The sequence below is a fragment of the Enoplosus armatus genome, chromosome 19 (genome assembly GCF_043641665.1).
Source record: "Enoplosus armatus isolate fEnoArm2 chromosome 19, fEnoArm2.hap1, whole genome shotgun sequence".
NCBI lineage: Eukaryota > Metazoa > Chordata > Actinopteri > Centrarchiformes > Enoplosidae > Enoplosus > Enoplosus armatus.
Window position 1 is genome coordinate 4,235,441 of NC_092198.1, and position 21,112 is coordinate 4,256,552.

The window sequence follows — 21,112 nt, forward strand, 5'->3', positions numbered from 1 at the left end:
CACTGAATAAAATGGTGTGGTATGTTTACAGCTTGTTCTGCTGCCCTCAAGTGGACAAAGTTTTGCAGTTTTCTGAAACTGAAACACCATTTTCAAGTTCTATCAGTGGCAGTTGTCATCTCATTTGTTGCACACTAAGGAGGTCACAGCAAATAAGGTCAAAGTTGAACGTGATTGAACTTCGAGCACAACAGCAGGGCATAAAATCTAAATAATTCAAAACACACCCAAGGTAGCACTGCCACTGTTGTTGCTTTTGTAGTACGCACTTTAATGTAAAGCACAAAGAGTTTACCTGTAAAACGTATGTGAAAACATATACAAAACACTGAACGAATGTCGGAAGTGTTCCTGATGTAGTTTCTTTGGTCTCATATCAGGCGGGGATATTGCAGAGCTGATGCTGGACTTCATCGAGTGGCTGACCCGGCAGGACTTTGGCCGGCGCTGCATCTTGAGTGTCAGAGACATCCTGTCATGGGTTAACTTCCTTAACACTGTGTGCGAGCGGGACGAGGATGGCTTCATGACCATGGGAGCCCTAGAAGACGAAGAAGACGCAGAGTGGGACCTCAGACTGGACACCGTCACCGCCTTCATCCACGCCGCGTGTCTAGTCTACATAGACGGCATTGGCTCTGGTGAGCTTATTTTTTAGCTCCACTGAGAAGACTTTTTTTTTTTGAAGATAATTAAGAAGTGTGATCTGAGACACTCTTTTCTTGCAGGAACCACAGTATCCTGTTCAGACAATGCCATTCTGGCACGACGTCTGTGCCTGGGTTTCCTGCAACAGCGGCTGAGCAAGATGACCGAGCTGGATCAGGAGATGCTGGACGCCCTGAGAGTCTACGACAGCAGCCTGCCACGGGAACCACAGTGGGGCGAAGACTTCTTCGGCATTGACCCCTTCTATATTGCCTTAGGTACGGACTTTTTCATGGTACTAATTCTCCAAATTACACCAAATATGGTATAGCAACCCTTGATGTGATCCAGATCCACCATGCCAAATTTCTAACACCTTTTTTTAGATTATCTGCTCAAACACACTTTACAGATACACTTTCATTTCTATGATCTCATGCTGTCATCTGGTTCCCTTTCAAAACCTGCTTTGAAAAACCTCAGGTTTTCAGCTATATAGCAAACCCTGGTGATTACAAAGAGTGAAATTGTATTAAACTGCCAAATCGATTCTACTTGGGAAAATAAAGCCCTGGTTATTACATCCTTCTGTAGTAATGTTTACATACATTTCAGTTTCCGTTCTCACGCCTGAATCAAATGGCTCATTACTCTCCATGTCCACCCAGGGCCTCAGACCGACAGCCGTAACCTGTCGGATTACGCCATGGCAGCGGGCACTACCGCGGTGAACGCCCAGAGGCTTCTGCGGGCGCTGAAGCTGCAGAGGCCTGTGCTGCTGGAGGGCTCACCTGGCGTGGGAAAGACCAGTCTGGTGGCAGCTCTGGCAAAAGCTTCTGGGAACCACCTGGTCAGAATCAACCTGTCAGAGCAGACGGTAAGCCTTTCTATGTGAAGGTTGAGAAGGTCTCCAATGTGCTCCTGAGTGAGATTCAAATACCACAAGGCTCTGATGCTGACGACGTGTACTCTCTGGCAGGATGTTGCTGACTTATTTGGGACCGATCTCCCTGTAGAGGGAGGGAAGGGAGGAGAGTTTTCATGGCGCGATGGCCCTCTTTTGGCTGCTTTGAAGGCAGGCCACTGGGTTGTCCTGGATGAGGTAAGGACAACTGTTCGGATATGTTTTTATGGCTTGGGGCCTACTTTGTCTGCAATGTTAAACTGACTCGTCATTCTCGTCATGGTTACAGCTGAACCTCGCCTCTCAGTCGGTGTTGGAGGGTCTGAACGCCTGCTTTGATCACCGAGCAGAGGTCTACATTCCTGAACTGGGCATGAGTTTCCAGGTTCAGCAGGAGAAGACTAAGATCTTTGGCTGCCAGAACCCCTTCACTCAAGGCGGCGGGCGTAAGGGGCTACCTAAATCCTTCCTCAACAGATTCACTCAGGTGAGGACCAGTTGAGATGATAATACAAACTTTTATATACTTTTCCGATTTTCAAAATGTTCTTCTTCTTCTCATTTGCTGTAAACAAATGTATGTGGTTTTGAGTTAGTAAATGGACTTCACTTCACAACCTTCCCAAAGTGCTTTACGGATTAGGTCTCATTCACCCATTCACACACCGATGGTGAGCTGCCACGCAAGGTGCTGTTACAGGCTTCGTAAATATTTCTGAAGATCATTTCACAAGCTCAAAATCTTATTGGCCCATATTTGAGCCCATAGATTGTGTTGTTTTATGGTTTCTCACATATACCATTGCTACTGTCTCCCTGCCCAACTCTCTGAAAAGAGAACTCAAAAGGTGTCGTCTTATTACTGAGCAAAGCAATGTGTGAGAGCACTTTTGATTCTTTTTCATCCCTATTCATGAAATCTGAAATATTACCCCTGTGTTCTCAGGTGTTTGTGGACCAGCTCACGAGCAAAGACATGGAGTTCATTGGAGACTCCATCTTCCCCAGCATTGATAAGAAGATTGTTGCTAAAATGGTGGAGTTCAGTAACAGGGTAGGTTTCTCTTCCCTTACTCTTGTATGGCTGTTGTATTGTCTTCTGTGCCAACTGAAGATACAACGTGTTGGCAAGTCTAGCCTCATGAGGTGTTTCACATGTTTTTTAAGCTGTTAATGAGTCAAAAGACACCCTAAAAAGTTTGTTTTCTGCCTCCAACAGCTTGTCCAGGAGGTGTGTGTGGAGCGGTGGTGGGGTCAGAAAGGAAGCCCCTGGGAGTTCAACCTGCGCGACATGTTCCGCTGGTGTCAGCTGATGCAGGCTGACCAGTCCCCTGGGTTTTTCAACCCAGGCCAACATGTAGCCTTGGTGTACGCCGACAGGATGAGAACAGAGGCTGACAAAGCTCAGGTACACTGCTTCACCAACTTGCACTTGAGGGTCCACAAGAAACTTTTAAATTAAATCTTTTTTATCTATTTAAGTTTAATTGGGATTTCAAGGAATTATATATGCTTGTCTCTCTCATACTCAACAGACTATGTAAGTTTTCATTTGTTTTATGTTGTATTTTTTATGGTCTTACTGTTGCACACGTGTATGTGTATATGTTGGTGAAATGGTTGCTGTCCACTGTTTTTGTGAACTTGGAATAAATCACTGTGAACTTCCTTTCCCACACAGGTGCTGTCCGTGTTCAGGAAGGTGTTTGGGGAGGACTTTGAGCCTTACAGCGGCTCCAGACAGTTCCACATCACTCCACTCAACCTGCAGGTTTGTCAAAACAACAAAACCTCATCCTGTTTTTCAGCAGTGAATGTTTTAAATTGTACAGACAAAGTGAAGTATTTCTTCTCCCATGGATTGCCCCCGTAGGTGGGCTTCTCTGTCCTGCAGCGCAGCGGTGGAGCCCCTGTGGCCCTGGACCCCCCACTGACCATCACGCACCATGCACTGCGGCCCCTGGAGTCCCTGATGAAGTGTGTGGAGATGGGCTGGATGACCATACTGGTCGGCCCCACAGCCAGTGGCAAGACCAGCCTGGTGAGGCTGCTGGCTCTGCTGACGGGACACCGCCTCAGGGTCATGGCCATGAACAGTGCCATGGACACCACAGAGCTGCTGGGAGGCTTTGAACAGGTAACCAGGAACTCAGAGTCCTAGTTTGCCAAGCCTCTTTCATTGTCTGAAGACACAAGACTGCATCACTCTGCACTCTTTTTTTCATACCAGGTGGATATTATGAGGCCATGGCAGCAAGTACTGGAGAGCGTGGACTACATAGTTGCCATGGTAATAAGGCGTGGTTTGATGTCACTGGATGTTGGCATCCAGGACACAGAGTTCCTGCTGCAGACATGGGGTCTGTTCTGCCACTGGCTAAAGGAGGAAGGACTGCAGAGAACTGGGGGAACCGTCAGCTCAGAGGCACTGAACAAGCTGGAGGTCATCATCCTCCTGCTGCAGAAACTCAACACCAAACTCAAAGTGTTCACTGGTAATAGTCAAGTACTATTTATTTGTCTTGTAAATATAATGTGTTAAGAATGTGTTCCCAGCGCAGTAACATGCTTTTGTTTGTCGTTCAGATATGTCCAAACTGCAGATGGACTTCACGCTGCTGAAGGAGCGTCTGGCTCAGCTGGAGGACGGCTGGACCAACGGAGGCTTCGAGTGGTTGGACGGTATGCTGGTCCAGGCCCTGCAGGCTGGTGACTGGCTGCTTATGGACAATGTCAACTTCTGCAGGTGAGGAAAAGTGAAGTGTTTTATGTGTATTTGTGTGCTTGTTGATCTATTTGTGAAAACTTTGGGAAAAATAAAAAGCCATTTAATTAACCACTCAGGAGAGTCGTGTCTGGATAGCTTAACCTGTTGTGTGTCTTCTATTAGAATTCTAATTAATTTTAGTATGCACTTCTGCAAAGTTAAGAAACCATGATCATGTTCAGCTACCTGGACAAATGGGAAAAACTCAGGTGGCTTCACACTGAGACTTACGCAACCACCAGGGTTGAGATAACAGCTGTCCATGCATGTAAAGGCAGATTTCAAACTAGTGTCAAAAATATGTGTACTTCAGCTAGACAACATAGAGATGCCTGTAATTTATTTAGATCTTATAAGATTGATTGCTCCATAAGTGACAAACTGTTTAAAGATGCTCTATTTCCATTGACTGCAATGCTAACGTGAGGATAGAATTCAAAATATTATATATAGATTAATTAGTTTTACAGAAAAACAATGTGTCAAGCCTGAAAAAACACACAGAATTTAGCACTGCATTAATTTAGCATTAATTACACTGATCATGTATAATGTGCTTAGTGCCTCTGTCCTGGATCGCCTCAACGCCCTGCTGGAGCCCGGTGGAGCTCTCACCATCAACGAACGCGGCGTCATAGACGGGAAGACCCCCCAAATCACCCCACATCCTAACTTCAGGTAGTATGCAAAATGTGTCCTTGTTCTCTTGTTGTTGAATTCATTAAAGAAGTCCATGCTCAGCTAATGGGTGTGGCTGCACAGGTTGTTCCTGACCATGGACCCTGTGCATGGGGAGCTCTCCAGAGCAATGAGGAACAGAGGGGTGGAGGTTTACATCCCAGGGGAACATGAGGGGGTCTGCTGGGACACGCTGGACCTGAAGACCCTGCTTCACACCGCAGGGGTGATTGGGGACTGTGTGTGTGATCTGCTGATTGAAATTCATAAAAGCATCAAATCTGCCATCTGGGGTAAGCACTGAATAATGACAACAATTAAATATACTGTCAGTCAGTCAGTCTGCACAGTTAATAAAAAAAAAACTCTATCTTTCAGATTCCCCTGCCTCATCTGTGGCCTCCCTCCTCCATTCTGCCACCCTGCTGTCTTGCCAGCTGCAGAGAGGTGTAGATTTACCCAGCGCCCTGCAGCATGCCTGTGGCGAGGCCTACTCACTCTGCCAGCGCTCCACTGCCAGCCAAAAGGTATCAACACACTGTAATATTCCTCCTGTCTGACCATCGTTTGTCAATGGAGGGGCCTCTTTCACACCTGTCCTCCTTACTTGTGGTGTAAGGAGGGCAGATATATATATTCCCACTAGGACAGTGTACTTGGGGGTGATATTTTACTCTAGACTTTCATTTGTAAACCAAGCATGCTTTACCCAGACTGTTGCAATTTCCTTCTCTTCAGGTCTCAGCCATAAATTAGTTGCATATTCCAAACACAGACATGCTGCAGATATTCCACAGCATAAATCCTAATGTTTTTGACCTTTCCTCTAGCATAAAGAAATCTAGAGGATGAGTAAACATTAGTGCATTATTATCCCTCCAGCAAGCCCAGCAGGTGATTGAGCAGCACTTGGCCATCCTGGACACAGAGGACTGGGGCAGTGGGCTGCTGTGTGCTGGAGTTTGGCCCGACGGCTTCCCCTCTGCCCTCCTCTCCACGGAGGATTCCTGCTTCTCTGCTGTCCTCCGAGATGGACAGGTCCTCTCATTTTGCCTGAACACCCTTAGCCTGCAGGGCAAACGGTGAGAATGGTAACAGCACAATCACATGAGCAGAAAAGAGCAACACACTCAGAACAACGCCAATGTTCATTTCATGGAAGGATCCATCCAATACAGAAAAAGATATTAAAGGAAATTAAGTTGTACCTGAACTTGAAATACTGAAAGCAGCTCAAGTGGCAGTTGAAACAGAATTACTCAGAGAAGGTTTTAGTTAAAGTTAAAATTGAGCTCTTAAAAGGGGTTGAAGTTCCTGCCTAAGTGTAAACACTGAATGAAATTAAAGTGTCAGTTTTAAGTGCTGAGTGAAGTTCAAGTATCAGTTCACATGAAAAAGCTGAAGATTCAAAGTTCAAGCACTAAAAGGAGTTAAACACTGTGAAGTGTAAGATGTCACTTGTAATGTCAGCTGAAGTGTAAGCACACGAAGAAAGGGGTTGATGTGTCAGTTTGAATGTAATTAGTAAAAGCAGATAGTCTCTTAATAAAGAGATAAAAAGATAAAAGTAGTGGAAGTGTCAGATGACGTGTAAGTGCTGAAAGCAGTTTAACTGTTTGTTGAAGTGAAAGAACTGAAAACAGTTGAAATACCACTTGAAAAAGTTAATAATTTAGGAAATAATTACACCAATTGTGTTGTGTGCAGGAGTCGTCCTCTGAGTCTGAGTGACCTGCAGAGGACGCTGCAGAGCAGTGGTGTTCATGAAGGCCTGGTGTTCTCTGGAGGAGTGGTGGATTTGGCAGAAGGAGATGCTCTGAGGCTGATCCCCACAGCAGTGAGACAGCTCACAGAGAGAGCATCGCATGGAGACTGGATCCTCCGCAGCAGCTGGCTTTCACACCTCGTGAAGAGCTACAAATATGCCCCTGGTGTGTGTGTGTGTGTGTGTATATATAGTATGTAAATGTATATGTATATGTACGAGTTGTCTTTTGTCAGGACTGTCCAGGCACCCAGTACCAGGATCCAGTCCTTTGATCCTAACACAGTGTGGTTCTTGACTCTTCCAGATTCAGCTCTGGTCCAGTTGGAGGCAGGAAACAGGGCTCTGAAGGCTGTGTTTGGTAGCAAACTTGCTTCCAAGGGCAAGTCGCTGGCAGAGTTGCTCCAGCCTCACAGCATAGGTAAACTCTTTGGTTGTCTCGTTCTATCTTATTCTTAAAGATACTGGACCTGTAATCTCTGACCAGAATAATAAAAGTGCTACCTGCAAATCTAAATATGTGTTTGGTGTATAACAGATAAAGTCTTATATTAAAATCTCAAAGAATTCAAAGGTTAATACAGTCATGAAGGTTAATCACTGTTAATTACAATGCAGGTTTTAAGGTATGCTGAATGCATGTGAAAGTGAAGGTATTTAGTGAATAAGTTTTGTTGCAACCTACTGCTGCCATTTTCAAGGAGTACTAATCACTGTCTTGTTATATTGTCAGATGAATACAGGATTCTGGTGGACATGCGATGGAACAAGCAATATCTGGATATTTTAGCGAACAAATGCAACTTTGAGGATGAGGAAAGATACATGGAGTTTCTAGAGGCACTGAACGCAGTCGCCAACAGGTACAGTAGGACCAGTGCACTTGGCATTATCCTGCTTGCCATGTGCAGACTGCAGAAGAACAAAACAGTGTATGGACATTTGCAAGTGGAAGCCTAACAAATCAACCCTAACCCATGTGAATTTCTCTGTGTACTGAGCGTTTTGATGCTTTCATTGTATTTATATAGCACCTGGACCTTTATAATCCTAAAAAAAGACATGGAAATATCATTTTGTACAGTATGGGACCTTTATAATTATAAATGTGATATGTACTGTCGTTCAAAAATGTCTTAAAATATATGAAATTATCTTGAGATCTTATCTTATAATTTGTTGTTTACCATGCAAAGTAATCTTATATTAAATGTATGAACCACAAAGGATTTATTTTAGTTGTTAGTGAGAGTGCTAGTGATTTGTTTGCGTGTTTGTCAGGATTGTTCTGATGACGGACAGAGAGGAGAGGTCTGTCGTCTGCACCTGTGCTATCAACATGTCTGCTCAGAACTCTGCCCTGAGAATAGCCACAGCCTTCAGCAAAGGTATGCACAGCACACTTTGGGTAATTATGAACTGAAAGAAACATAGCAGTAGCACAGTTTTCGATACCGGACGCCCACCTGTAAAACTGAGTTACAGTTAAAAACAAAATCAATATGTCTACCCACTGAGCTATACAGCATGCAGGATGGTGTGTAACTCTGACTGAGTTAGTGCCGCGTGTGTTTTCCTCCCCTCACAGGGACTGTGGATATTGGTCACCTGCCCCACCCAGTGCTGATGCACTTGCGGACCTTCTTCGACCTGTGGGACTCATTCACCCTGCAGGCTGTGCAGAGCGGACAGCCCTACATCTCAGACCACATCATGTTTGAGGTCAGAACTCACTCACTTTGTCACTTTACCTCCACCATTTTCTTTTCCTGGGTTGTTTACAACTACAACTGCTAATATTACTGCTACTATTACTATTGCTACTGTTACTACAGTTGCTGCTGTTGCTGCTGCTATAGTTACAATTACCCCTACTAGCAATAACACCTATACCTCTACTACTGCTTCTTCAATTGCTATCTATGCTGTACCTCCTCCTCTTCCTCCTCCTCCTAAAATGACTCTAAAATCATTAAGGAAAGTCCTCCGAGGTTAAACAGAGTTCTTATAAAATTCAAACTTGGCCTCGCTATGGTCTCCTCACTCATGGCACTCTGCCTGTCGTATGTGTGTGTAGATCCTGCAGCTGCTGCAGTGGCTGGACCGTTTCTGGGATGTCTGCAGCACGCTGCTGGCTGACTCTCAGGGCATCTCTGTGCTGTCTCTGCACTGGCAGTGGGTGCAGAAACACCTCATCCTTCGACTGCCCCAGCTGCTCCTGGGAGACGCAGACGCCACATTCGAGTAAACACTTTTTTCCCTCCACACTACATTATATGACATTTTCTTTGAAGTTAGTCAATTTATAATTATGCGTTTATTTATATTTGCTCTAACACTGCAGAGATGACTATGAGATTGCAATAGGACGTTCTATCTTACATACAATATTTTTATCTTACAAGTTACAATCATGTTATAGGAATTTTATTTTTCAGTGTCTACAGTTAATATATATCCACTTACCAACACTTATGACTGTCACAGAGGTCACCAGGAACTGCAGGCTGTCGCCGTCGCCATCCAGACTGTTCTGTCCACCCCGATGTCTGTAGCCACAGCTCTGAAAGGCATCCAGAAAACCCTTGGGAAAGCTCTGCCATTCAAGGTCTGGAGACACATCAGCTCTATTTTACTGTCTTGTTTACTTATCATCAGTTGTTCTTTTGTGTTTACTGTCTTTCTTTTTGTCTTTTCTATCTTGTCTAATATGGTTGTCCAAACCAAAAATAAGAAAGTATTTAAAAGCCAGTTTGGTGTAATGTCTTATCTGAGATGATCTGAATCACCTCACAAGTCTCATCCATCTTCTTCTCCAGTTGGACTCGGTGGCTGAGTGCGCGTCTCGGCTCAGACTCCTGAGTAAAGCCCTGGATATTAGTGATCTAAGGCTGGACGGCACCACAGGTCCTTGGAGGCAGGAGCTGGTCCGACTTCAGGGTGCTGGGCTTGGGCTGGACATCAAAGAGAGTCTGCTAGAAGCCTGGGGCCTGGTTCTGCTGGCAAACAACCAGCTGGATCCACATAAATCTGGTGAGATTGTGTCACAGAAAGACCTTTTAACTGTGTACCTGACTTGCTAGGATGGCTATGGTGGTGATTTTAAAAATCCATAATTTAAAATTCAGGGTAACAAATTAGATTTTTAAAAGTGCCATATGCAGTGGAGACACTCTGTTACCTCTGCATTTCTTGCTGAAAATGTGTGTGAATGCTGAAATAAATCCTAAAGCGTTCCTGAAAATGCAGAAATCTGAAATGAATTTGCCTGAAAGATCTGAAAGCTGAAATGTATTGCACTGCACTGCTCAAAAAACTGGAAGCTGAAATGTAAAACTGGTAGAATTGGGAGTTGAAAAAGTTGAAATGTTGATTAGAAGCGTAGATGCGTCTAAAAACTTCTAGAAAAACTCCAGTGTGATATTAAAGGGTCAATATGTTAATGTCATACTATTTTCTCACATATATCAGGAGTGTTGGCACGGTTGGTGTTGAGCGTGGAGCAGCAGCAGCATCAGATGACCTCCAGAGGACTCCTGGAGGTCTGCTCCTTGTCTGAGGGTGAGGAGCCAGGAGATGGAGTCCACCTGGCCAGAGAGGAGCTCCAGCAGCTCAGCCGCAGGGCTCAGCTCTGGCCTCTGATGGAGGAACTGGCTGTACTCAACCAGCTGCGACTCAGCACTGACCTGCTGTACCTGGCTCTTTCTCCTGGGTAAAACTCTTTTTTTCCTCTTCAACAAAACAAAATGATTTATGGGGACTGATCTTGAAACAGATGGACTGTTTAGTGAACTCCTCCCATTGATTTGCAGCGACCAGGAGGCTGAGGACAGTTTACGCCGAGAACTCTCCAGACATTTGCGCTACTGCCTCCAGTCCACACCGATGAACGTCAGTCAGCTCCAGCCGCTGTGGTTCCTGCTCAGCAGTGACAGGGTCAGTAGAATAAGGTTTCAGTATCAATATGGAAGTCCTCCTACACTTAAAAATGGGTTTTGCTTATTATTTCTTCATTTGGATGTTTGGCCTTCACTGTGCAGAATGATGTATGTGCGAAGTTTGTGGTCCAGTGTGATGTGGATTGTGTGAAATTCAGATTTAGGTGGATTATAACATTGACCATGTAATCGCAGCATCCCTGGTTTGAATCATCTTCTCTCTTTGTTTTCTGTCAGCGCTCCAAAAATAAAATGTCTGAAATGAAAACAATTATTCAAAGCGACAGTTATAATAAAATGCTGCTCCTGATTTTTCTCCCCTCCAGCCGGCTGAGGAGCTGCAGTTTGTGTGGTGTGACCTGCTGTCGGAAGCTCTGGCTGCCCTGTGGACCAGCAGTGTGACCTCAGACCCTGACCGCTGGCTAAAATGGGACCCACTGAGACCTGAGACCCAGCCAGCTTCAAAGCTGCACCACGGAGCAGACAACATGGTACTGGCCTTTAACATCTGCTGTTGATGTCACTGTGTTTAAATCAGTCTGATTCCCTGCTGTTTTAATACATGTCCATGTTGTTTTCAGGGACCAGCCTTGCTGAGTAAAGCAGTGTGGTCGCGTTGTATTCTGGGAGTGCTCAGCAGCAGTGAGACTGGAGGTCGATGGGAACCATCAGCTGAAGCCCTCCTCTCTCTCTCACATGTTACCCTTGGGGAGTGGAAGGAGAGGATCCAGCAGCTGCAGGATGTGTCTGCTGTGTTGTGGGACAACATGGCCATCCCTGCGCTGGCTGAATTCAGGTAGATTAAAACATTAAAAATGTCATTCACAAGCATTTATCATTTTTGGGCTCACTAATCACCGCCATACCTCCACAGGGGCACAGACTTCAGGCTCCAGGGTGCGGTCCTGCGTCGGCAGCTTCAGAGCATGGCTGACCTGCTGCCCCCCAGCCTGCAGGAGGGCTACATGGAGAGCTGTGAGAGCCTGGTGGAGGACCCCGACCCTCTGATAGCTGCCCAGGAGATTCAGACTGTCTTCAGAGACTTCCTGCCTCCCAATGTGCTCCCTGATGGCCTGGTGGAGGCCTGCATCACCTGCCTGCAGCAGTACGTCCAAAGCAAAGTCCAAGGCTCCAACCCGCTGGCCTGCTCTGGAGTGTTCTGGGTCAACATGGGCCTGCTGCAGATCAAAGCGTGGACCCCACAGACCATCTTCGACCCAGCTGTGAAGAGGGCCTACAAACTCAACTACGCTCAGCAGGAGGTCAGCAACTGTTTTTGTTTTTTTTAAATCCTGACACCATAGCTATTCTTTTTCAGCCAAGGCACACACTCCATTTCATATATTCTGAAAAAAAACAGTCTGTTGACTTTTTTAAAAGCGCAGCGATGCTCATCCACCTGCTCAGTCTGTCTAAGTTATTGGAGCGCTCTGCTCAGGACTACTGTTAAAACGGCTTGTTTCAGACAGAGGGGGAACTGAGGGGCTGCAGAAAGGGCCAGTAGAAGATAAATAAGGACTTTTTTGAACTGTGAATCATGCAAAGTTACTCTAGGGGAATCCCAGAATAAAAATATAGAGCTGAAATGAGCATAATATGGGTCCTTTAACAAGCTGTCTGTCAAAACAACACTTTTTTTTTAGCAGAACTGTATATAGTGTATTGTCTCTCTCTGTCTGTTGCAGCTGGCTCTGCTGCAGGAGGAGTGGAGAGGACGCAGCCTGTCGTCTCAGCTGATGACCGGAGCAGAGCTGGAGGAGAGCAGCACCACTGATGGTTTCCAGCATCCTCGAATCAGGTCAGAACCGGCCACAAGTTCTTATTGCATGCTTTTTCAACTGAGAACTTCTGGCAGAATACAATTTAAAAATGACCATGATTCAAGTCTGTCACAGTATTACCAGGGAAGGTCAGTAAGTTTATTTTGCTCAATCACATTCAAATTTTCATGCTAATGTAAACAATGTTGTAGGTACCTGTGGATCCGTATGCAGCAGGTGAAGGAGCAGATTGCTGAGCTCTCCAGGAAGCAGGCCTGTCGACCTCATGAACCCCAGTATGGTCGCCTCTTCCAGGAGCTGCAGCACTACCTCTGCAGCATCGGCCAGGCATCAGCTGTGGAAGACCTGTTGTCCCACCTGCTGAAGACCCTGCAGAGCTCCTCCCCCAAGTCTAGGTCAGCAGTCCAGGGCCTGCTGAAGGAGGAGGCTGTGTGGCAGAACTCCCAGCACCGCTTCTGCCAGAGGCTGCTAGAGGATTACCCCCTGTTCCCTGATGTGGTCGGGCCGGTGCGGGTCGGCATCCTCCAGCTCCGGCACGGCATGAGGCTCGTGGCTTCCCAGGTGGCCGCATCGCTCACACCTGTACCTGGCCTGCCCAAGTTTGTGTCCTGCCTGCTGGCATTCCCCTCCCTGTCCCCCAGCCTGCCGTCCTACCTGGCCCGGGCAGACTTCCTCTGCTCCAGGGCTTGCATGGATGTTCTGCGCTGTCTGGTGAAGCTTCTGCCCCAGCAGCAGGACTCCGCGCATGTGATCCCCCAGTCCTCCACGCTGCTCTTGAACGCTCTGCTGTATGTGCAGTGCCACACCCTGTCCACGGGAGAGTTCAGCAACGAGACGCACAGTCTCTTCAGGCACATCTGTCAGGTCAGAGCTTCAGTTTACACCTAGATCAATCGGTTTCTGGGTTAAAATGTGACTCTATTCAACAAGAAATAAAAATGTTGTCAAACTTTTCCAGATTAAATGCGTGACTGTATGTACATGATGCTCCTCAGGCGCTGGTGAACGAGTGGGATGAGCAGGAGAAACGGAAGAGAGAGCAGGAGCAGCTGGAGGCCAGTCTGTACCGCAACCGCAGTCGACTGCATGGCTCAGGACTGACCGAGGATGAGCAGGAGGAGAGGGACTTCAGACGCCAGTTCCCTCAGTTCAACAAGGTATTCACAAATTTCATAGTAATCTCTATCAATATTTTAAGATTCTACCGGTGTAAATTTCAACCTCATTAAAGTTCAAGGGTGAAGTGCTCAAAAAAACCATCTGCTTCTGACTGCACATTTCTGATGCTGTGTTCACATCGTGCTGCTGTGCACCATCCAGACAACAATATGACTTCCTGAAGACTCCATTTGTTGAGCTGCTGTCGTCATGCTTCACTGTGATTGGCTCAGCGGTTTAGAGCTATGAGACCAGTGACGTGACTGGCTGAGAGTGAGATTAATTTATCACCATGCCCTCTGATCTGTGTCACCCAACCCCTATGCACTTTACGCTGCTGCACATATATGAACGAATTTAGCAGTTGGAAACGCCCACACAGTCCTTGCACAAATGTGTTCAACGACTTTCATGGAAATTATTAGATGATAAAACAGGTTGTGTGCAAAGTTTACATTTTTGGAATGACAGTGACACAAGAGAAAAGGTCAAAGGTTATCAATATCATAAGGATTCACCCACAAGGGAGCATGAGTATCCACAGCAAACTTCCTGGCAGTCTGGCTGGTAGTTGTCCAGATAAGATTTGGTTTAGAACAAAATGTCTTGGACCAGAGAGTTAAGTTGAGTGACATGGCCAAACCGATGCCCTGCCACTGATGGGACAAAAAACATTCAAGAGTCTTTATAAATACTAGCTCACTGTATATATCCATACTTCATCAGGACTTTGCAGACATCATGGCCCTTCCAAGTCTGGAGGGTCCAGCAGACTCCGGACTTAAGAGGGAGGAAGAGGAAGCCCAGGAGGAGTCCAGTGAGAGCAGCTTCCTGTGTCCAGCTGCCATGAATACAGTGGTCCAGGTTCATCAGCGCCTCTGTCAGGGATATGCCCAATCACTGTGGTACCAGAGCACAATACCAGCCAATCACAGCAAAGAACACATCAAAGCCCTGGTCTCCTCCTATCAGATTGCTTCCCCGATGATGTCACGCTTCTATCATCTGATTGGTCAGTGTCCTTGTTTCTCACTCATATATGCAACAGGAATGTACTTTTGTAAATGGATTGTTGTTTTTAAATGGAAAGTGGATTATGACTTCTGTGCCCCCCTCCCCAGATGCTGAGTTGGACCAGCAGCTCACAGGCAGTGAACTGCTGCTCTCTGCCCTCCTCCAGAACACGGTGCAGGGCTCGGGGGGTCCTGACAGTCTGGCTGTCATCTCAGAAGGACCTTATGACTTCTACCAGCAGCCCAACATGGCCGAGGCCCGCCTCTGTCTTCCTGTCTTGGAGCAGCTGAGTGTGACAGTAAAGCAGAGACTGGAGGACTGGCCAGAGCACCCAGCTCTTGTACAGGTCAGTGACCTTTTTCCTTCATCTCCTGCAGTGAGTCAACATGTTTTAAAGCAAGGAATGTAACAGGAGGCAGGATCAAACCTGTGACCTTTTCCTCCAGTCTCTGATATTTACAATGATATTTACTTATATTTATCTATATCTGCCAAACTGACTTTCAGAATTTTGGGTCTTGGATATGAACAAATGCTGTGGTATCTTACAAATCTGTGATTACTTAAACCCGTAAAAGGTTCTGTAGCCTGTAGACAAAGTAGGTCATCTCCTCTAAATACACCCGTTGCTTCAGATGAGTTGTGAAACTCTAGTCGTGGTTGCTATAATGTGTAATCTTCCCTCTGTGTGTTTTTTTTCTAGCTGACTGTGGTGATGGAGAGGATCATGGCTTTCAGTCTGGCCAGTCCACTGGCCAAGTTCCTCAATGGTCTGGAGATCCTGCTCAGTAAAGCACAGGTGAGCTCCGTTAGCAAAATACCTCACGTGCCATGCATGATTACATCAGTGTATTTTGGTGTTCCATGTAGCCTTGATACATTTCATTAACTAGAAAAGAAATCAATGACATTTTTAGTTCTAGTTTCACAGAGGTGAGCTCTGCGTTATTTTTTGTCACCTCTGTTCTCTGCTCCGCTCATCAGGACTGGGAGAATAACGCCAGCCGCTCAGTGTCTCTGCGGAAAGAACTGGAACCAGTCACCCAGCTCATCATCCAGTGGCGCAAACTGGAGCTCAAGTAAGAAATCCAGCCAGCATCTTGTGATTCTTTTTAGATACTTTTAGATATGAGATAAAAGAGATTAAAACTTTCTCAACTAGGATATAAGACCATGACCAGAGTATACAAGCTGTTTCCTTTTCTTGTGTGTGGAATGTAAACGTGTCCTGTCCTGTGATTCTTGTGTGACTCATGTAGCTGCTGGTCGAGCAGTCTGGACAACGCAATGAAGCGGCACACTGAGAAATCAACCAGACACTGGTTCTCTATCTACCAGCTAGTAGAGAGATATCTGGAGGAACAGAGGATGGATGCTACTGCAGGTACATACACGACGGCTCTGAGTGTGTGCTGATTCAGTTGATTTGGATGTTTTACGATGACACTTGATAAAGCAATATCAAATCAAAATTGTATGAAAACAATGAAAGTGAAAGTGAAAAGAAGCTTGGCACTATTTACCTGCCTGTCGATCTCGATATGTCTCTGCAAATGGAAACAAGTAGCAGTGAAGAGTGAAATCAGTGCACCAGTATTAGCTCACTACAACACAATTAATCAGTGTGAATTTCCAGACACAAATTATAGCAAAGAAAAAAATTCAAAACATTCAAAACGCTATGACTGCTAAGACTTTTTGTTACTGTCCTCTCCAGATGAGGAGGTGGAGCGCCTCCCCCTGTCCTCTTTGTCCACCACCCTCCAGGCCTTCATGGAGGGCTCCACCCTGGGAGAGTTCCACAGCCGCCTGGCCATGCTGCTCAGCTTCCACTGCCACCTCCTGCTGGTCCCCAACCAGCCTGGACAAGGTCAGCCATCACTACTCTATCTTAAACAAGACACACAAGTCAATGTTAATACAATACTCTTCTGCCCTCTGTGCGCTGAAAGAGTTATTCACCGCCATCATTTCTCCTCTACATACTGGCCACGAAGCAATCATTTTTCTTAAGGGACCCCTATTTTACCATTGTATATAAACTGACGACACCCACCGCCTCCCACACACAAAAAAAGGGGGAAAAGTAGTCTACTTCTTTTGAGATATCTGTATGTATATTTTATTATATTGATTACATAAAAGACAATAACAGCACAGAACAATTAACTGTACAATTAACCTAAACAGTGAACTTAATACCTGCAGGAAGTTTGTATAAAAGTATAAAACTAGGAATTTTGTATATAATTCTGAACAGACTATTTCCTGTGGATGTTGCAATCTGTCAGACGATTTTTCCTTATATTTTTAGGAATAGGAATTTTCTTTTCTTTTTTCTTTTATCATACTTGTGTTTTAATAGTCTGAGCAGCCTGGCTTTATAATAAATAAATATTGATTAATTCAATTAGGTAAAATTTATTAAATTCATGTATATTAGATTTTCTATACATAAAAATTCTTACATCCCTAAAATCAAGAGGGCTTCACGACCCCTCGTGGAGCTTTGGCGACCCCTGATGGGGGTCAGGACCCCATGGTTGGGAACCAAGGTGAGATCTAGTGTTTGTTGCACCATTGCTGTGGGATTACACTGTAAACGCTCTCCTTATCTTACAGAGTCACTGTCCAGTCTTTTGTGGAACCTGCACAAATACTACAGTCAGTTCTCTGACTGCATCCAGACCAGAATCAGTCAGCTCAGACATCCCATCGAGAAGGAGCTCAAGGTTCATACTAGTGTCCTTTTTCACTGCATGCTAGTACTCTGAAACCTTGTCCGTACATGCCAGATTAATAACTGCATGCACATTCTTCATTTCCACTGTGATGTGAATTGCTGTCCTCAGGACTTTGTCAAGATTTCCAAGTGGAACGATGTCAGTTTCTGGTCCATCAAACAGTCAGTGGAGAAGACACATCGGTAAGATATCGCCACAATTTGATTAGTGCTATGCTGTAAATATTTGTTTTTTTGACAGGACACATGGCTGCCTTGCCATCACCGTTGTTCTGCCTAAAGTATATTTTTCTTCTCTCAGGACTCTCTTCAAGTTTGTCAAGAAGTTTCAGGAGGCTCTGAATGGTCCGAGTGTTCCCGCCCTGGTGCAACAGGGAAGCAGCGCTAGCTTGGACAGTGTGGATGCCAACCCAGAGGAAACACCCATCCATCGGGTTCACCAGGCACTGAAGAGCACCCTGCCGGGGAAGGGCAGAGATCTGCAGGTACACGTCTCATGGAGTATTTTTACTGTTGTTCATTATCTCAAATGAATAATCGATTTTCTGTCTTTCTGATTTCTGTTATTGTCATATGCTTTATGAGGATAAATAATGAATTAATAACCTCAAATAAATTGGCTGTTTCAGAATGAGGACCCAGATGAAGGATTTGAAGCTTCATCTCTACAGGGACGTCTGCCTGTTCTGGCCAGGAAGATGAAGAAGATGTGTGTGCAGCTGCTGAAGAAAAACCCAGTGCCTCAGCTGTCTGAAGACCTGGACTACTTCACTGGTAAGAAACCCACTTGCACACAATATATATCAAAGTCTAACGGACAGAGTGAGATGATATTTACCGTTTAAAAGGATAAACCCGTTTGATTTGAATGACCACATGGCCATTTTTTTACCATTACTGGTCTGTTGGGTCAATAGCAACTTTTATATTTAGGCTTTTCTGCTCACAGAACTCAAAATAGTTAAATAAGCTGCTTTATAAAATCAGATGTTTAGACAGTGTAATGGACATATTTCCATTTTCTCAGTTGATTCAGCGAGTGTTTCAGTAAGTAGCTGGAGGTACATAATTAGTTTTCCATTAAAGGTCACAAAACTGCAAATAAAGGATGAGGATAAAAATGAAAAGGGGTGGACCAGTGTGATCTTGCGTTGTGTGTAAAGGCACCACAGGCCAGTACTCCCAGTTGAGTTGTTTTATTCTGGTAACACTGCGGTCACTGAACTGTTGTGGAACATATATCTTCCTTAACCGTAACCTTAAAGATTACAGCAGCTTTTAGGTTAAATGTTTTGTTCAGGACCACTTTGATAGATTGTAATATTTGTGTTTTTACCTAGTCAAGGACATTATGCATTCAAACCAGCAACATTACATCATGAAGCTGCTTCCCAATTTGTCACATTGCTGCAACCTCAGTGTCAATGTAGTGTCCCTTTTTCTTCTTTCCAGGCGAGATCATCAGCAACCTGCGGGACCTGCAGAGCCTGACCATCGACACGTCAGCAGAGAAAGAGAAGCAGAAGGCGGAGGTCAAGCACATCCTGCAGCAGAAACAGAGAGCTCTGTCAGACCTGTTCAAGATGCTCACGGAAATAGGTGAGTCTTCCTCTGTCTGATTTACAGGTGTCACGTAGTAATTTAAAGAAAAAACAGTCTCACAAACTCTCTCTGTATATTTCACATCCCATTAAGGTCTGTCGTACCGGAAAGGCCTGACGTGGAACAGGACGGCTGACCCTGACGAAACCCTCTGTATGCAGCCGCTGGAGATGAGCATCGCTCTCTCTGCTGTCAGGAACCCGGAACTGGCCGAGAGCACGTAAATAGAACCTGTTCATAGATGCACTAACAAGCCAATGTTGCTGTGTACCTGGCATCACTGAGTCAGGTTGCTGACTAGACTCCTACTTGTGCTGCTATTACACTGTTTTAGAATTCATCATTATCCCAGAATTGCAAAATGAAAAGTTGAATTATATATTAAAGGTCCCATATCATGCTCATTTCAGCTCAATATTTTTATTCTGGGATTCCACTAGAGTAGCTTTGCATGAATCACAGTTCAACAGTGTATGTATCTTCAACTGGCCCTTTATGCAGCCCCTCAGTTCACCGTCTGTCTGAAACAAGCCGTTTTAAACTAACTGAACAACCTCCAAAAACCTGATGAATAGTCCTGAGCAGAGCGCTCCAATAACTCAGACAGACGGAGCGGGTGGATGAGTGTCCCTGTACTTGGTGGACGTGCTGTGCCTGGATCAGATCACCTGCTGGGGGCGTGGCTGAGTGCGGTGACTGTGTAGTTGTGACATCACAACCTCACAGAAATCCTGACGGCTCATTTAAAGGCACAGTTTTTGAATACGGGCTATGTGCATTTCTCCGTGCACTGAACGTTTTGATATTTTCACAGTATTTATACGGCACCTGGACCTGTTTTATAATCAGACAAGACAGGGAAATCTCACTTTCTACAATATGGGACCTTAAAATGCACATTCTTGCTAAATTAGTTTTTGTTTTTTTTAAATGGTTTTGTCGCTACAACCTTATTTGGTCTGGTATGACAAGGAAACTAGCAAACTTTAGCTAGATAACATATCGGTATCCCTCCTCTGTTACTCCTCCTGAGGTTTCTTCCATTTTTTTTCACTGTTAAAGTGAGTTTTTCCTTTTCCGAAACGAAGGATAGAGGGGCGTAGTAAGCTGTACAGACTGTAAAGCTGCTTTAGTCAAATGTGTGATTTGTTATATTAGGCTTTCTAAATAAAATTTCACTTTTTAGTCCCACTTGTTTTCAAGGGAGTGGTGGACACCTCAAGAATATGTGTATTGTGTTCACTCTGAAAGTTTTTTCCTCTGCATTCTTGATATTGTAGGTTGTTTACAGAGTTGTTGACAGCATGGGATGGATGTCAGAAGTACTTTTACCATTCATGGGCCAGGAGAACAGCCCTGCAGACAGCGCTTCAGCACGCTGCCAAGGTGAGACACATACTGATTGTCTGGTGCTCTCACAGCTCTCTGTCTAAAGGCTGAAGGTTAGGGATTACAGATGTAGATGTCAGTGTGTCAGTGTGTGGTCTGTGTGTTTTGGCCCTGTAGTCTGAAGTGTGTGTTTGTGTGTTATTGTTTGGTTTTAGGAGCTGGGTCTCGGGAACATAGAGCGCTGTAGAGGTTTCTCCTCTCACCTTTTCAAGCTGCTCCTCAGACAGCGGCGACGACTGGCCAAGCTCACCGAGCAGTGGGTCCATCTCAGGTCAGTCTGCTGCCACAAGACACAGTGTGGAACAAAGAAACAAGGGTGCAGGGTTGGTTTCAAAAGCGGTTGTTTGCTTGTATTTCTTAACTACAAAGAACTGTCTATTACGGATCTGTGATGTTCAATTCCGGCATCTTCTTAGAAGAATATAAACTACAAATAATACCAGAACAGGACAGAAGATGTCAATGTTTAAGGAGCTTTTAGTGCGTAAAACAAAACAAATGGTGGGGGACATGTGTTCCTGGTCCCCAGAAGAAAACACACCTTTGGTATGGAATAATGATATTAATGCTTCTGATGTAATGGTGGCATCTCGTTAAAATGGCAAACCAATATTATTATGATACTACGTTACTATTATTACAATACTATTGATCCTATTGGGGAAATTTCTTTTCCTTAATTTGCCTCCACCCAGTGAGGTCAGAGGTCAGGGTCAGCTACAAAA

General features: G+C 45.1%; 1 protein-coding gene across 1 annotated transcript in view; it reads left to right on the forward strand.

Moving 5' to 3' along the window:
* The window catches only part of mdn1 (midasin AAA ATPase 1), a 50,115-nt gene that overhangs the window by 18,812 nt on the left and 10,191 nt on the right, over positions 1-21,112 (forward strand). The window contains exons 34-78 of the mRNA XM_070925381.1: positions 381-641; positions 729-926; positions 1,317-1,525; positions 1,628-1,750; positions 1,842-2,039; positions 2,499-2,606; positions 2,772-2,960; positions 3,234-3,323; positions 3,426-3,689; positions 3,783-4,047; positions 4,139-4,298; positions 4,881-4,997; positions 5,082-5,290; positions 5,376-5,524; positions 5,880-6,079; positions 6,705-6,928; positions 7,070-7,183; positions 7,496-7,625; positions 8,044-8,150; positions 8,351-8,484; positions 8,840-9,006; positions 9,250-9,370; positions 9,582-9,795; positions 10,234-10,474; positions 10,575-10,698; positions 11,027-11,191; positions 11,282-11,496; positions 11,575-11,962; positions 12,386-12,498; positions 12,673-13,345; positions 13,477-13,638; positions 14,366-14,651; positions 14,761-14,999; positions 15,357-15,452; positions 15,638-15,732; positions 15,913-16,037; positions 16,371-16,523; positions 17,276-17,385; positions 17,506-17,579; positions 17,698-17,881; positions 18,026-18,170; positions 18,849-18,995; positions 19,092-19,218; positions 20,279-20,384; positions 20,543-20,658. Of these exons, the coding sequence (XP_070781482.1) occupies positions 381-641; positions 729-926; positions 1,317-1,525; positions 1,628-1,750; positions 1,842-2,039; positions 2,499-2,606; positions 2,772-2,960; positions 3,234-3,323; positions 3,426-3,689; positions 3,783-4,047; positions 4,139-4,298; positions 4,881-4,997; positions 5,082-5,290; positions 5,376-5,524; positions 5,880-6,079; positions 6,705-6,928; positions 7,070-7,183; positions 7,496-7,625; positions 8,044-8,150; positions 8,351-8,484; positions 8,840-9,006; positions 9,250-9,370; positions 9,582-9,795; positions 10,234-10,474; positions 10,575-10,698; positions 11,027-11,191; positions 11,282-11,496; positions 11,575-11,962; positions 12,386-12,498; positions 12,673-13,345; positions 13,477-13,638; positions 14,366-14,651; positions 14,761-14,999; positions 15,357-15,452; positions 15,638-15,732; positions 15,913-16,037; positions 16,371-16,523; positions 17,276-17,385; positions 17,506-17,579; positions 17,698-17,881; positions 18,026-18,170; positions 18,849-18,995; positions 19,092-19,218; positions 20,279-20,384; positions 20,543-20,658 (8,035 nt within the window). The remainder of the gene's footprint in view (positions 1-380; positions 642-728; positions 927-1,316; positions 1,526-1,627; positions 1,751-1,841; positions 2,040-2,498; positions 2,607-2,771; positions 2,961-3,233; positions 3,324-3,425; positions 3,690-3,782; positions 4,048-4,138; positions 4,299-4,880; positions 4,998-5,081; positions 5,291-5,375; positions 5,525-5,879; positions 6,080-6,704; positions 6,929-7,069; positions 7,184-7,495; positions 7,626-8,043; positions 8,151-8,350; positions 8,485-8,839; positions 9,007-9,249; positions 9,371-9,581; positions 9,796-10,233; positions 10,475-10,574; positions 10,699-11,026; positions 11,192-11,281; positions 11,497-11,574; positions 11,963-12,385; positions 12,499-12,672; positions 13,346-13,476; positions 13,639-14,365; positions 14,652-14,760; positions 15,000-15,356; positions 15,453-15,637; positions 15,733-15,912; positions 16,038-16,370; positions 16,524-17,275; positions 17,386-17,505; positions 17,580-17,697; positions 17,882-18,025; positions 18,171-18,848; positions 18,996-19,091; positions 19,219-20,278; positions 20,385-20,542; positions 20,659-21,112) is intronic.